This window comes from Neovison vison, chromosome 2 (genome assembly GCF_020171115.1).
Source record: "Neovison vison isolate M4711 chromosome 2, ASM_NN_V1, whole genome shotgun sequence".
Taxonomy (NCBI): domain Eukaryota; kingdom Metazoa; phylum Chordata; class Mammalia; order Carnivora; family Mustelidae; genus Neogale; species Neogale vison.
The window spans coordinates 212,116,924-212,133,839 of NC_058092.1; the positions used below are offsets into that span (position 1 = coordinate 212,116,924).

The 16,916-nt window shown below is 45.4% G+C and overlaps 1 protein-coding gene across 1 annotated transcript in view; it reads right to left on the reverse strand.

Annotated features, from left to right (window-relative positions):
• Positions 1-536: 536 nt before the first annotated feature.
• The window catches only part of CPN1 (carboxypeptidase N subunit 1), a 38,873-nt gene continuing 22,493 nt past the window's right edge, over positions 537-16,916 (reverse strand). Inside the window, 3 exon segments of the mRNA XM_044236840.1 lie at positions 537-1,501; positions 16,348-16,408; positions 16,410-16,517. Of these exon segments, the coding sequence (XP_044092775.1) occupies positions 537-1,501; positions 16,348-16,408; positions 16,410-16,517 (1,134 nt within the window).

The following is a 16,916-nucleotide window of genomic DNA, read 5'->3' on the forward strand; positions in this document are numbered from 1 at the left end:
CGTATCACAGCATCACTAATTAGGAAAAGAAAGTCTTCCAACATAAGCTGTGCATATTACTGTAAAATAGGCAAGTTACCAATATAACAGAATAACGGTTCGAGGGCCCTTCATCATTGCATAAATGAGAGACAATAAAGGATAATGAAACTGCATTTAAGTGGGTTTGGTTTTTTTTTTTTTTTTTTGCATTTAAAAAATTAACTCTACACCCCAAGAGGTCTCCACAGCGCCTGATCTGCCGCAGACCTGGGCAGTTCGTAACCCCAGTATTCCTTTATGCAAAGGACGGCACCGTCACCCTCCTCATGGTTAAGTGCTTTGAGAAACTGATGCCTGGTGGACATCAATACCTGTGGCAGGAATGCGGGGGTCCGTGAGAGACAGCAAAAGTCCAGCATAACCAAACCTGCATCTCTAGCCCAACTGGTCTTACTTAGTCTTGCCTCGGAAATCATCCCTCCCTGCCTCCCTGACACAGAATCACCGACTCCGAGACCGCCTGGATGTGACTTTGAGCAAGCCAGAATATTTCTTCATCTGTAAAACAGGGGGGCTGGGCTCGTGCTGAATTCTTTTCCAGCTCTCAGATTCCGCCTCGTTGCCCGAGTGGCAGGGCGGTGCAGTGAAAAGAGCCCGGGGCTTGACACCGTCTCAAAAGCCCACATCCGCGTCCCCCCGACTGCCGGCCGCCCAGCCTCCCCCCCGGCCCCGGCGGGGACCTCCCACGGCCGGACCTGACCCGGGCTGCGAGGAGGGCCGGCGCTCTGCACCTCCTTCCCCGTCCTCCACCCGGGGGCTCCCGGCCGGGGCAGCGGCCGCCGCGGGGCAAGGGTGGCGCAGGCCCGGCCGCGCGGCGCGTCCCTCTGGGCGCGTGTCCCCTCAGCCCGCCGCACCGGCTCGGTTCGCGGACCCGGTGCGGCGGGGCTGAGGGGACCCGCCGCCCAGAGGGACCCGCGGCGCGGCGGGCACTGCGCCACCCTGTCCGCGGGGCCGCTGTCACCTCCGCCCCTGGAAGCGGCGGGCGGGCCGATCCGGTGTGACTCAGCGCGGCCGCCCCGCCTCCCGCCTCCCGCCCAGGCTTCCGCCTCTCGCGGCCGCGCGGCCCGGGGGCTCCTCGGTCCCCGCGCGCCCACCTCCGGGCGCCCGCCCCGCGCTCGCGCCCCCTGGCGGCCCGCCCGCCCCGCGGAGTCAGAGGGGGCGGCGCTCGGAGGGCCTCTGGCAGGGGAAACTGAGGCACGGGTCCCAGGGCCCGGCGCCCGCCGCTCGCCGGTCGTTGGGCCCTGCGTGCCGCCTGGGCTCCGTGCGAGTCCCCGGCCCCACACGGCCTTCCAGCCTAGAAAAAAAGGCGAAATTCCTCGGAGCGAAGGCCCGCTGGGTTCCTGCCTGTGGTGCGGGCCTCCTCCTCCCCCGCCCGAGGCAGTTTTCCTCACAGCAGGCAGAGTTGGCGTCCGCTCTGGTCCGTCCCATTTTTCCCTGAGGAGAGTCTCTCGGGACAGCTCTGAGAATTTAAAAGTGACGAACAACAGAATGCGAGAACCGGTCAGGGCTGAGAGAAGGCTTTCAACTTGCCCGTGAATCCTCGCAGGATTCCCTTTGCGTCTTCAAGGCCACAGAGTCGCTCTGCCGGCGTGTTGTCTGAATTTGTGCGCCTCACGTTTCTGGGAGCTACCCAGGCGATGGCGAAGAAATTCAACAAGTCTCTCCCTGTGTGTCCATCACAGAGAAACCTCTATTTCAGAAATGTTCATGGGTGCTCGCTTCGGCAGCACATATACTAAAACAGAAATGTTCATGGGATTTCCCTTCTTCTTCCCTTGTGGTGAAATATACGTCACGTAACCTAAAACTTCGGCATTTTTTTTTTAAAGATTTATCTATTTATTTATTTGACAGAGATCACAAGTAGGCAGAGAGGCAGGCAGAGAGAGAGAGGGAAGCAGGCTCCCTGCTGAGCAGAGAGCCCGATGCTGCGGGACTCGATCCCAGAACCCTGAGATCATGACCTGAGCCAAAGGCAACAGCTTAACACACTGAGCCACCCAGGCGCCCCTAAAACTTCGGCATTTTTAACCATTTTTAAGTGAACGATTCTGTAGCATTAAGTACATTCACACGGTTGGGCAATTATCACTACCACCCAACCCCACAGCTTTTTCATCTCCCCAGACCCAAATCCTATTCATCAGACACTAACTCCTCATTTCTCTCCACCAGGCCAGGGGCAACCTCCATTCCACTTTCTGTCTCCATGAATCTGACTACTCCAGATCCCTCCTATTAGTGGAATCTTCTATCTGTCCTTTTGGAACTCCCTTAGCATAGTAGTATCCGTTGTATGATAGAACCTTCTGTTCATGCATTCCTGTGTCAGGGGACTTGTTCCATCCAAGGTTTGCCTCTACTCTTCGACTGCCGTGAGTCATGCTGCTGTGAACATGGACGTACATACAAATATGTTTGAAACCCAGCCTTCGGTTCTCTCAGTATACATCCAGAAATAGAATTGCTGGATCACGTGGTAATTCTAGGTTTCATTTTTTGAGGAACAGCCTTACGATTCCCCTCCTCCTTTTTGCTGCATGTCAACATTGTGGGCAGAAAACTCTCTGGTAAGGGGCGCCTGGGTGGCTCAGTGGGTTAAGCCGCTGCCTTTGGCTCAGGTCATGATCCCAGGATCCTGGGATCGAGCCCCGCATCGGGCTCTCTGCTCACCCGGGAGCCTGCTTCCTTCTCTCTCTCTCTCTCTGCCTGCTTGTGATCTCTCTCTGTCAAATAAATTAAAAAATCTTAAAAAAAAAAAAATTTAGAAAACTCTCTGGTAAAAAATATCGATACTCTGGGTTATGTTGAAATTGTTAACAAATGCTTCATTTGTCTGTAAAATAAGGACTTCTCTTCTTAAGAATAAGTAATTAACACTGCAAACTTATGGCCCTTATTTTTGAAGACACTGTTACTATTCCCTTAACCACAATTTTGTGTTTTCTGCATATACTTTTCTGATGTTTCTTGGACAGGGTCAAGTATGTCATATGAAATCAGCATTAAATTGAACTTGAGCATTTCATTTTAAAGATTTTATTTATTTATCTATTTATTTGTTTGAGAGAGAGAGAATGCAGGGGGGAGGGACAGCAAGGCAGGGAGAGGGAGAGAGAGCCTTGAGCAGACTGGGCCAGAGGGCGAGCCCCAAGAGGGGCTTGATTTCACCACCAAGATCATGATCCAACTGGAATCCAAGAGTAGGTCGCCTTACCAGCTAAGCCACCCAGGTGCCCCTTAAGCATTTTGTTGTGTTGTTGTTGTTTTAAAGATTCATTAATTCCAGAAAGAAAAAGAGCGCATGGGCAGAGGGAAAGGCAGAGTCCGATGTAGACTCTATGGGGAGCATGGAGCCCAGGGTCCCCCCGGGGGCTGGATCCCAGGACCCCAGATCACCACCTGAGCTGAAACAAGGAACTGGAAGCCCAACCAACTGCACCACCCAGGTGCCCCAGGCATTTCATGTTAAAAAGAAGATAATTTTGAATGTCTTTACACTCAAATCAACCTGAACTTTTTAAAGATTTATTTGAGAGAGGGTGCACGAGCAGTGGGGCGGGGCAGGGCATGTGTCATTTTTTGGTCTCTCATGTCTGAACCTAAACCTGTCAGGACATACAGCCTCTAAATTGTCTGTTACTGCTATGATGGATGATATCACTAATAGTTTGGCATGGTTTGGCCCCAAATCAAAGCCAACTCCCCCTGGCTTCCCTCTGGAATGTGTCACGTCACAACCACAAGCTGTTGCTAGTGATGGCAAGCTGTGAAAGCAGCAAGCTGCTGAAACTAAGTTGGCCTTGCTCGCGGTGCGAGTCATCTGTTCATCTTAGAATAGCCAGGGGACCAGCACTGAAAAAAAAAAAGTGCAGATAAAATAACATATTCCTATTTGTTATTAAAGATGATGTAGTTTTTTCACGTTGGTGAGGTCCTGAGCCAACAGCCAAGAAAGAATTCCTGAGATGTCTTTGGTACAAAAATGTGATTCTATTCAAGCACAGGGACAGGACCCGTGGGCAGAAAGAGAAGCTGCACTGGGAGCATGGGAAGTGACCCCATTATATACTTTCAAGCTGGGAGGGGGTTAGGGGTAGCAGAAGACTGGCAGGTATTTTGGAAACAAGGTTTCCAGGATCCTGAAGGGGCTAGCTATTACTGTTTACTAAAAACTCAGTCATGAGGCTCTTCAGATGTCTATCAGTGGGTCATATGCTTGGAGGATGATTGTCATCATGTATCTTAGGGGGGTAAAGATGAAGGTTCCAAAGAAATTTTTTTTTTTTAAAGATTTTATTTGACAGAGAGAAGGGGTAGGAGGTAGCACAAGCAGGGGAAGCAGAAGGCAGTAGGAGAGGGAGAAGCAGGCTCACCACTGAACACACGGCTCGATGCCAGGACCCCGAGATCATGACCTGAGCTGAAGGCAGATGCTCAACTGACTGAGCCACCCAGTCGCCCCAAAGACATTTTTATATGTTAAAGTAGACTTACAGGATCCTGGGGATTGGGCTAAGATTGGCTTTTGCCTTTAGCGAAGTATTAACATCGAGGCAGCTGAGTTCCTAGAGGAATGTCACCCTGCCTATTTCAAGGACTTCTCAGCGGGTTGTAAGTAGTAAGGAAATTTAGTAATTTTTCTTCTGCCTTTGTTTCCCACATCAAAAATGTGTTTTAATGATGTCTTCATGAGATAATATAGAAGGCATAGAGCTGCATTTTTTTTTTTTACTATTTAAACTGCAATTTAAAAAAATTAACATATAATGTATCATTTGTTTCGGGGGTACTGGTCTGTGATTCATCAGTCTTACACAATTCACAGCGCTCACCATAGCACATACCCTCCCCAGTGTCCATCATTCAGCCACCCCAACCCTCTCACCCTCCTCTACTCCAGCAACCCTCAGTTTGTTTCCTGAGATTAAGAGTGTCTTAGGGTTTGTCTCCCTCCTTGGTTTCATCTTATTTCATTTTTCTCTCCCTTCCCCTATGATCCTCTGTCTTGTTTCTCAAATTCCTCCTATTGGTGAGATCATTTGATTATTGTCTTTCTCTGATTGACTTATTTTGCTTAGCATAATAGCCTCTGGTTCCATCCATGTCAGTGCAAATGGCAAAATTCTGGGGGTTTTTTGATGGCTGCATAATATTTCATTGTATAGATATACCATATCTATAGCTCTGCATTCCATGATGTCAGAGAAGGAAGAAACATCACTTGGAAATATTATTAATCTTTCATCAAAATGATGACAGAATGCCCCAGGACAGAAAGGAGAGGACTCGGGTTGGATGGAGGAAGGGCTGGGGAGGTATGCTCTCTTAGAGGAGGAGTCAGGTTGATTCTGGGGAGAAGGCATCTGTCTAGTACTAGGACCAGGTCAATTCCTGTAAGAAGACCTCAGAGGCCATTTGGTTCGATTTAGGCATAGACCCTAGAGGGTAAGAGGAAAGCCAATCCCTGGTTTGTTCTTTGTGGAAGAAAAAGACCTTGTAAGGAAATTTCTGAGTTCTAAGAAAAGACCCAATCATGTGTATCTATAAGGCTCTTCTTATATATGGATACAGTGTTTCCTATAGGCTCCTTCTCTTCCTATTTACGCTAGCTTGAATTTGGTTTAATGAAGAATAAAGAATCCTTCATAATTAGAAGTAAAAATCAAATAGGTAAACAAATCTACCTTAAAATGCAAGTGCTTAGTTGAGGTAATACTTTGGGGAAAAAATTCATTCTTTTATATATCTAAGTGATATTCTATTTTTTACTATTTTCATGAGAAGACAAGAGAGAAGGTATCTGGGGATGTGGAAGGAGAGAGTGGAAGGAAAAGGGAAGCTGAAAAACTGAAGACTATTTTATTTTATTATTTTTTAAAGATTTATTTACTTTAGAGAGAGAGAGAGAGAGAGCAGGGAGGAAGGGCACAGAGAGGGGGAAAGAGAGAATCTCAAGCAGCTGAGTGTGACGCCTGACAGGGCTCCATCTCACAACCCTGAGATCATGATCTGAGCAGAAATCAAGAGTCAGACACTTAACTGCCTGAGCCACCGAGGTGCCCCATGAAGACAATTTTATAGTAAATGTTTATTGAGACCTAGCCTTCAGTTAAGAGCCTACCATATATTTTTTTTTCCTTCCATTGGTTGGAAAAATATTTATCACCTGAGAAATAGATTCATTTGAATAGAATCAATTTTTACAAAGTATTTTATAAATTTTTTAAAAGATTTTATTTATTTACTTGACACAGGAAAGAGATCACAAGTAGGCAGAGAGGCAGGCAGAGACAGAAAGGAGGAAGGAAGCAGTCTCTCCGTGGAGCAGAGAGCCCAACGTGGGGCTCGATCCCAGGACTCCAGGATCATGACCTGAGCCGAAGGCAGAGGCTTTAACCCACTGAGCCACCCAGGCGCCCCAAAGTATTTTATAAATTTATAAATCATCTTTCTTTTCTTTTCCTGGTTGTCTGCATTAATGAAGCAAGATAAACAAGCTTATCTTTTCCTTTTCCAAATAATATTGGTTGTTTTTTCCTAGCAGGTATCATGACAATAATCCAGCCAGGAAGTTATTGTAATCCTTAGCTTGTAAATGAGGCTCTGAGGCTCTGCGAGGTTGAGTCCCTCGCTTGCCTAGTGCTTCCCACACTTCCCACACTTCAGTCGTTCCTGTGCCACTTTTTGCTGTAATCTGGTACTCTCAAAAAACCATCATCATATTCTTGATGAAATGGCATACTACCTTGCTATTTTTTTGTTTAATGTTTTTATTTAAATTTACTCACTTTGTTTTTTATGAGACCAGTGCTCTAACCCCTGAGCTACGGAGCCATCACTTTGTTTTTTAAGAGAAACTGTGTGCCACTCCCATAAATACAAAGCCAGTATAGACTGTAATTCATAGAAGGTAATCGTGGAAATAAAACTGTTAGTAAATTCTAATTCTGAGTGTGAGGTCTACTCTGCGTTTGTTAAAAAACATTGGGGAGGGTATGTGATATGGTGAGTGCTGTGAAGTGTGTAAGCCTGACGATTCACAGACCTGTACCCTGGGGGCAAATAATACATTATTTGTTAATAAAAATAATTAATTAAAAAAATGAAACTAGCCAGTGTTAGAAAGTTAACACCAAACAGAAACTTTCTGCTTGACATATTCAGAAGGATCTAAAGAAATTGATAAGAGAACAACTTTTTCACTAAGTTTCACTAAGTGATTATTGGGTCAGAGCATAACCTAAAATCCACTCCTGTACCACCCGAATTATCCTGAAAAACATCTTGAGTACTACGCATGATTCTTTACCCACACCTTGGGAATACCTGATTTGCCCAAGAAAACAGAGCTTGGGGCGCCTGGGTGGCTCAGTGGGTTAAGCCGCTGCCTTCGGCTCAGGTCATGATCTCAGGGTCCTGGGATGGAGTCCCACATAGGGCTCTTTGCTCAGCAGGGAGCCTGCTTCTCTCTCTCTCTCTCTGCCTACCTCTCTGTCTACTAGTGATCTCTCTCTCTCTGTCAAATAAATCTTAAAAAAAAAAAAAAAGAAAACAGAGCTTGTAGAGGACAAAGCTAGGATTCAAACCAGCATCTGTCAGTACCAAAGTCTTTCCATTGTGCAATGTAGGCTCCCCCTCAACTGATTTCAAAACTTTGCTTTGAATTAGCCATGTTTGTCTTCCCTTGGCAATATTTTATCCTGGTGAGTCCATGAGGCTTAGTGATGTCATGACCTTCAATGTCTTTCCTGAATATGTGCCAGGAACTATATACCACACTCCAGAGGAAGCCTGACCCCTGTGGGGCCTGGTGGGGCTATGCTCTTTTGATGTAATGCTGTGCTTTTTCTAGCACAGTCTGGGAATGCATTGCCTGTTTAAGCAGCTGGACCACATTGCTGTTTCTTGTTGTACTGTGGTCAAGTTCACATTCCCCCATACCTCCACCTCCTGTATGACAATTATGTTTGAATTAGTGTATAGTGTTTCACAGGAGATGTTAGGAGACATCTGATTTCATATGGTACTAAGTCAGGCCTGCATTAGCCAAAATAGGACTGAATGACAAGGGGGATTATGATTCTTTAACCTTTGATGGGACTGACCTTCAATTGCTTACACACTATCATAAAAAGTATCACTCTCTCCCTCTCCTCACAGATGGTGAGTTCGTTGAAGGCAGGGACCACAAATTTGTCATTCTATCCTTATTGCCTATCAGAGTGCCTGGCACAGAGGTGTACTTAATAAATGTTTGTTGAGGGACGCCTGGGTGGCTCAGTTGGTTGAGCAGCTGCCTTCGGCTCAGGTCATGATCCCAGCGTCCTGGGATCGAGTCCCACATGGGGCTCCTTGCTCCGCAGGGAGCCTGCTTCTCCCTCTGACTCTGCCTTCCACTCTGTCTGCCTGTGCTCACTCTCTCTCCCTCTCTCTCTGACAAATAAATAAATAAAATCTTTAAAAATAAATAAATAAATAAATAAATGTTTGTTGAATGATTGAATTCACTTGACTGAAGAGTCATAGTAAAATTAAAATTGTTCTTGAATTTAATAACATTGCCATGTTCTTTTGTTTTTGTCTATAATCATTGATTCTTCATTTGAAAGTTTTTTTATTAAAAAAAAAATAGGAACCAACTGTCCTATATGGTTGACACTTGAACGACATGGATTTGAACTACATGGGTCCACTTATATGCAGATTTTTTCCAATAAATACAGTGGAGTACTATAAATGTATTTTCTCTTCCTTATGGTTTTCTTTTTTTTTCTTTAAGATTTTATTTATTTATATGCGAGAGTGGGTGAGAGAGAGCACGAGCCAGGGGAGGAGCAAAGGGGTAGGGAGAAGCAGGCTCCTTGGGAGCCTGATGCAGGGCTCAATTTTAAGACCCTGAGATCATGACTTGAGGTGAAGGCAGACGCTTAACTGACTGAGCTACCCGGTACCCCTTCCTTGTGATTTTCTTAATAATGTTTTCTTCTCCCAAAGAACAAATAATCCAATCAAGAAATGGGCAGAGGACATGAACAGACGTTTCTGCAAAGAAGACATCCAGATGGCCAACAGACACATGAAAAAGTGCTCCATATCACTCGGCATCAGGGAAATAGAAATCAAAACCACAATGAGATATCACCTCACACCAGTCAGAATGGCTAAAATCAACAAGTCAGGAAATGACAGATGCTGGCGAGGATGCGGAGAAAGGGGAACCCTCCTACACTGTTGGTGGGAATGCAAGCTGGTGCAACCACTCTGGAAAACAGCATGGAGGTTCCTCAAAATGTTGAAAATAGAACTGCCCTATGACCCAGCAATTGCACTACTGGGAATTTACCCTAAAGATACAAACGTAGTGATCCAAAGGGGCACGTGCAGCAATGTCACAATAGCCAAACTATGGAAAGAACCTAGATGTCCATCAACAGATGAATGGATCAAGAAGATGTGGTATATATACACAATGGAATACTATGCAGCCATCAAAAGAAACGAAATCTTGCCATTTGTGACAACATGGATGGAACTAGAGCGTATCATGCTTAGCGAAATAAGTCAAGCGGAGAAACACAACTATCATATGATCTCCCTGATATGAGGGAGTGGTGATGCAACATGGGGGCTTAAGTGGGTAGGAGAAGAATCCATGAAACAAGATGGGATAGGGAGGGAGACAAACCATAAGTGACTCTTAATCTCACGAAACAAACTGTGGGTTGCTGGGGGGAGGGGGGTTGGGAGAAGGGGGGTAGGGTTATGGACATTGGGGAGGGTATGTGCTTTTGGGTAAATTGGAACGGGAGGTGAACCATGAGAGACTATGGACTCTGAAAAACAATCTGAGGGGTTTGAAGTGGCGGGGGGTGGGGTGGGAGGTTGGGGTACCAGGTGGTGGGTATTATAGAGGGCACAGCTTGCATGGAGCACTGGGTGTGGTGAAAAAATAATGAATACTGTTTTTCTGAAAATAAATAAATTGGAAAAAAAACAAAAAAAATAATGTTTTCTTCTCTCTGGGTTATTTTATTGTGAGGATGTAGTATATATAACATATGAAACGTGTTGACTATTTATGGCTACTATGTCATAATACAACTATTTCATTTGTAAGGCTTCTGGTCAACAGTAGGTTATTAGCAGTTATGCTTTTGGGAAGTCAAAAGTTATACACGATTTTCAGCTGCACAGGGCAGGGGGGTTGGCACCCTGATCCTCCCATGGTATTCAAGGGTCAACTATACTGTAAGTCACCCTTAGCCCCCTTCTGCCTTCCAGGAGTTGGGCATATGATCCCACACTGACCAATTAGAGTCACTAAGATAGTTTCAGAGACAGGCACATAACCCAATTTGTGCTATTGCGAGTCAGGCCCAAGAATCAATAGTTCATTGCTAGGCTGGTAAAATACAATCTTGAAGCTGTTGATGGGCATCTGATCCCCTCATGGGGAAAGCCCATGTGAGAATGAAATCACCACTGAAGATAATGAAATCAAGAAATGGAGAAAGAGTCCTACGGCACCTGGATCCAGACGTGCCTGAAAACTCCTCTTATAAATTTAGTTATTTGAGTCACTAATGTCCCATCTTTAAACTGCTGGTCCAGGGATGCCTGGGTGGCTCAGTCAGTTAAGCATCTGCCTTTGGCTCAGGTGAGGATCCCACGATTGAGTCCTGCATCTGGCTCCCTGCTCACCGGGGAGCTTGCTTCTCCCTCTGCCTGCTGCTCCCCCTGCTTGTGAGCTTTCTCTCTCTCTCTGACAAATAAGTATATAAAATCTTTAATAATAAATAAACTACTGGTTCACAAATGCCAGCCCAAGACAAAACATTTACTGTTCCCTAGCAAAGTGAGAAAAATAACTTGATTTATAAGATCCTTTTTTTTTTTTTGATTTATAAGATCCTTTATCCTGACATTATATCTTACCTAATTTTTGGCATTAAAGCATTTATGAATCAATGGCAATAACAGATAGCAATTGTATTTTTCCAATTGTCCTTAATAGAAAACGAGAACGTTAGTGGGCCCTTTATCTATCCTTCGTCTTGGTCTGCTACAGCTGCTATAACAAATTACCATAGGCTTAAACAACAAACGCTTATTTCTCCCAGTTTTGGAGGTTGGGAAGTCTGCCATCAGCGTGTCAGCCTGGCTGATTCCGGTGAGAACTTGCTTCCTGGCTTGTAAATGGCCTTCTTCTTGTTGTAGGCTCAGAGAGAGAGAAAAGGTAGCTCTCTTCCTCTTCACATAAGGACATGAATCCCACGGTGGGGGCTTCACTCTCATGACGTGATTCTCTCCCACAGGCTCCATCTCCAAATGCCATCATATTATGGCTTCAAATTCAGAATTTGCATTCTGGGGAGGACTCAAACCTCCATCCTTAGCACCCTCCACTTAAAAATGTTTTTTATCAGCCCATGAAATAGAAGTCTGTTATAAACTACAGCCTGTGAAATAGAAGTCTGTTATAAACTACAGCCTGTAAAATACAATATTTGATTATACAATAAAAATTGTGGTCCTTTCTTAGTTTATTTATACTTCATCGGAGTCCAGAAAGCATTAAGGAAACTCACTTGACTCCTTTGATCTAATGCCCAGGAAGGACTCTTCATTCCAAAGGCCCCACATGGGACTCTCTAAAAGCAAGGCAAAGAGGTCTTTCGTCCCTCTTCATGGGGGGTGGAGGGGTAGGAATGGATACAAGTGATGATTTTGTTGTTCTCTTCCTTGGGATTGTGCAATGGGAAGCAGCATATCAGCAGAAAAAAGCCCACCCAAGGGCTTCTCCTCGCCGATTGTCACCTGTTCTGTAATGGCTCCAGGTCCCCCTCTTATGAGTGATGCTCTATCCCTGGTGGACCGAGGACTTGATGGGATGAGGGTGAAGGCATGCAGGGAATGGCGGGAGGGGAAGTGAATGAAGGAAAGATCCATGAGGGGAAGGAGAGTAGGGCAATGCATTCAGTGAGGGGAAGAATAAGAAAAAGTGAGGGAAAAAATAAAAAGGCTTTCTAAATAGTGGAATTTAACTTTTGGGAGGAGAGAGAGAATTGATGTTTGCTTAGGCATTTGCCCAGGGGGAATGTTTACTCATGGTTTAATAGCCAGAATGAGTTTAGTGTTAAAGTAGAAATGAAGTAATATTCCAGAACAGAGGTGGGCATTATAGTGTTGTGCCTGGTGTGTGCTGGAAACATGTGTCTTAGACAAATCATAGTACCACATATGTGAAGAGGACGTTCTGGACACATGAACTTTGATGTCTGACACCAGATTTGTGCCAAGCCATGCTGCTGTCCCACTTTCTTGATCCTTGTTTTTGAGATGGCTGGTTCGGGCTGGGATGTTCCCTGTGGCCATGGAAAAAGTGAATCTTTTTGGTTCACTTATGACTAGACTCAGTGTGGTTTGGACTCTATTCTGTGTCTTGGACCTATGCTGGGTTAGGCTTCTAGCAAGTTAGATCATAGATGGGGAAGCTAAACACACACACACACACACACACACACACACACACATCCTTAGAAAGAGATGCAGCTAGGACCAGCCAGGCTCTTTCCTGTCACAGGGTCCTTGGGCTTGCTCTCCCTTCTGCCTGAAACTTTTATTCCTGTTCTCTGTAAGCCTTCCTTTTTCTTATCCCTTACACATCACTTCTTCAAGGAAGTTGTCCATAACCGTCCTATCTCAGTCCCCCACCCCGGCATCTCCTCTCTCAGCATTTTTCTCAGACACTAATTCTTTTTATGTGCGTATTAACTTGTTTTGTTGTCTCTTCCTCCACAACCCTCTAACTCCAAAAAAGGGATGAACCCCATCTCTCTGGTTCACCCACTGCTTCCATTACTCTTAACACAGGGTCTGCTTGATAAATGGGACCCAACGTTCGTCAGATGACTAGATCAATACACGAATTGCTATCCTGGATCTCTAACAGATGAAAACTGGGCACTACTGTATTGGGTTCTAATCGTTTTAGAATCAGATTTCAAACTGTTTGGCTATTTACCAGGGCTCCTCCTCTTGGTTTTCCTTCAAAGTGTCCTGGAGTGGATGGAAGAGCCTGGGATCTTGCACATTGTTTATTGATTTTCAAACCTTTGGGAAAAGGAGAAGAGCCTCATTTGAACAACGATCCTGTCTGTAAAGTCTTTGGATACCCTTTACCTTCTCTCTTGTTTTAGTTTTTGTGCCAGTGGTGCATGTTCCCAGTCTTGGGAGAAACAATTTGGTACAAATAATGGGAGTTATTCAAGGCAAGACACTACAGTTATCCAAAACCTAAAGTCCTTGCTGTCAGAGACCTGTCCCTTTAGAGAGAGAAAATGTCACAGTCACCTCCTGGGTCAAGTTGACTATAGCAGTCCTCTTCTTTTTTTTTTTTTCCAGTTTATTTATTTTCAGAAAAACAGTGTTCATTATTTTTTCACCACGCCCAGTGCTCCATGCAAGCCGTGCCCTCTATAATACCCACCACCTGGTACCCCAACCTCCCACCCCCCCCCGCCACTTCAAACCCCTCAGACTGTTTTTCAGAATCCATAGTCTCTCATGGTTCACCTCCCGTTCCAATTTACCCAAAAGCACATACCCTCCCCAATGTCCATAACCCCACCCCCCTTCTCCCAACCCCCCTCCCCCCAGCAACCCACAGTTTGTTTCATGAGATTAAGAGTCACTTCTGGTTTGTCTCCAGCAGTCCTCTTCTTTAAAAAGATTTGTATGTTTTTGTTTTTTCCTGTTTTGTGCTTTACACATTCACTCGAGATGGGAACATGGCAGCCCTACCTCCCAGTATGATGACTACAACTGGTTATTTGTGTTTTAACTATTAATATCCAACCTAATTTACAGGAAAAAAAATGAAATAGTTTATATATTCCTTTTTTTGTACTGCATAACAGATCTATTGCTGCATAACCGCCTATTTCTCACTGCACAACAAATCAGAGACTCAGAACTGCACAAATGTACTATGTTGCAGAAGTCTGGGCATGGTTTGGCTGGATCCTCTGCTCTGGTCTCACAAGGCTGCCCTCAGGTGTTGGCCCAAGCTCCTTCAGATTATTGGCACAACTCATTTCCTTGTGGTGTAGGGCTACGATCCCCATTTTTTTGCCAGCTGTTGTCTGGGTGCATTCTCAGCTTCTAGGGGATGCTCCTCCCCATAGGCAGTTCACAAGCTAGCCGCTGGCTTTCTTCCTTCCAGGGCAGCCAGAGAAACTGTTTGCAAAGGGCTCATCTGATAAGGTCAGGCCCACCCCAGATAATCTTCCTTTTGATTCACTGAAAATGACTGATTTGTTTCCCTGTCATGTTGCCATGCCCAGGTTCAGACTGCCATCTCAGCAGGCTTCTCACTGACTCAGTCTTGCTCCTGCTGCAGCCAGCTCTTAAGGCTACAGCCCAGGTGATCATTCTTAATCTAATCCTGCCACTCCCTGAGTAGAACCCTTCAATGCCTCCTTGTTCTTCCCAGGATAATAAGGTCCAGACTCTGTGATACGGTTCAAAGGTCCTTCATGATCTGTCCCTCCCCACCCCACTGGCATTGGCTTTTAGCTCTCTGCTCAATCCACCCTGCCCTGTCACTTGCTTTCATTTCTTTCCATCTGGCAGTGCCACTTCTAACCTTACTACATCTCACCTTGGTGGCTCTGGGATGCCTCTCCTGCCTGACTGTCCCAAGATCATAGAGTAGGGACCCTCCCCCAGGCTCCTCAACCCTACCCCAGAGTTTACTGAATCACAGCAATCATCACAATGCATTGTGATGACCTATTGTCTTCCTGACTAGACTGTAGCTGCCAAGGTCATGAGCCGTATTTTATATATATTTTTTGTATCCTTTACATTGAGCAAGGACTCATACATGTCCCCTGAATGAATGAATGGGTGAATGAAAGTATGTGGCTGTGTCAGGGAAAACACCATGACTACACTTTGCAAGCAAGTATCAGCTCTGCTAAGTGACTATGTGCCAGGGAACCTGAAAACAAAGCAACTGATACTCAGACAATCTGGGAAAACCAAGTGCATATGGCAACCTCAGGCATAGAATTCCACTGAGCCTTCTCAAGAAGCTGCTGCTTTCTAAAAACAAAAAGAGAATCAAGGAACATGGGATTCAAATCAGGAAGAAAGGAAAAGTGCAGGGAAAGCATTAATCACCTGAGGAGAGAAATCACTTTTTAAATGGGAAAAGATAACATTTTTTCTATTTTCCTCTTGACCACAGATTGAGAGATTGCTAAAGTCATAGAAATACAAATTGTGATCATCTTAGTCTTGACTGGCCTCCTGAAGAGGTGGATTGTCATAGTTAAGCACCTTTTGTTTTCTGATGGAGGTGGGAAAACTTCTTGAAAGGAGCAAAATTACTTAATGTTAGTTAATTAGTTAGTTAGATACAGGCCAGGGCAGGGAAGGTTGACAGAGTGGGGGGATGTGGAACAAGTGGAGGAAACTGGAGCCTGCCCTGCCTCCCCGAGGCTGCGCTCTGAAACAGGGTGTCAGAGAAAGAACCCTCCCCAAAGCCCGAGGACAGGAGACTCCAGAACCCCAACATACCTGATGGGAGTTTGTGAACTTGTGTGCTCATGACTATACATCTCTTCAAAATCTTTACTAACATCTCCTTCCTCAATAACGGTTAGTACAGCTGGGTCCCGGAGAACCCAGGGAGGTGGGCAGTGCTTGGTGGCACCGGCACAGGGAGAGGACTGAGTCATTCCACAGCAGCATCCCCATTACCCTTACAAACCCAGAAACTGTTCTGAAACATACATGTTGTGTAAAATACCCATGTACGAAAATGGGGAGCAGTATCTAGGTATTTGTGAGTGAAGTCCGTTTCTTATTAAGAAACTGTTGGCTATTGTTGAAATAGTCCTCTGGGATTGCCGAAGACTTGGTCACCTGGCCTTGCTATGGCAACAACACCAATGATGAATCATCTCAGCCTTTCAGCCATGCATTCCGGAATCTCCCGAGTGCCTGCTATGTTGCAGGCTCAGGGCTGGACTCTGGAGGTAGACGGTCAACCAGCCGCTGGTCTCCAGATGCAGTGTGGACTGACGTGGAGCCTTCTGGATCCAAACCATAGCCCCAGAATTGGAAAATCTTACTGAATCCGCTGATTGGATGCACTGCCACATCAGAGGATCTAACCCCAGGAACAGAGACCATTCTGAATTGTTCTGAATATGGTTGTATTTAAATATGTACCAGATAATAAAATAGAAAGAAAGCTTCATGTGATGGGAAAGTGGGAACAAGCCTTTCTACCATGTGGCCCCAGCACTGTGGATCTCAGGGACTGTGTCATCTCCATCTCCTCCTTCCTGGCTGACCTGGGGCTGCACGTGCTTTGGTCGGCCTCTGCCTCCATGTCCTGAGTTGGGAACTCTCCTCGGTGGGGTTGTTTGAGGGACGCTTCTCTTGAGATGGAAGTTAACCTGGAAGAAAAAAAGCAGCAGCTAGGAAAGTATTCTGTTTCCTGGAATTGAAATTGGGGAAGACCTGTCTGGACCTGGTCTCCCCACAGTCCCAGGTCCCAAGGGCAGGGGACTAAGGAACATTATTAGCAGCAGCCCTTGTGATGTCAGGCTTGGCTAATGGTCCCAAGAAGTGGTATATAATCACTGGTGATACACAAGATATACCTGGATGAACTTAATTAAATTTATTTTTAATTATTAGAAGAAAATTACATCTATATCTCAAGCCACAATTTCACTAATATTGTCGCTGAGGACAGGAGCTATGATTGATGGTGCCATAATGATCCCCTTTATGCCAATGTGTGAATCACAGGTGCCGTGCTCAGGCATGTCAATGAATACCTCTGACCTTCA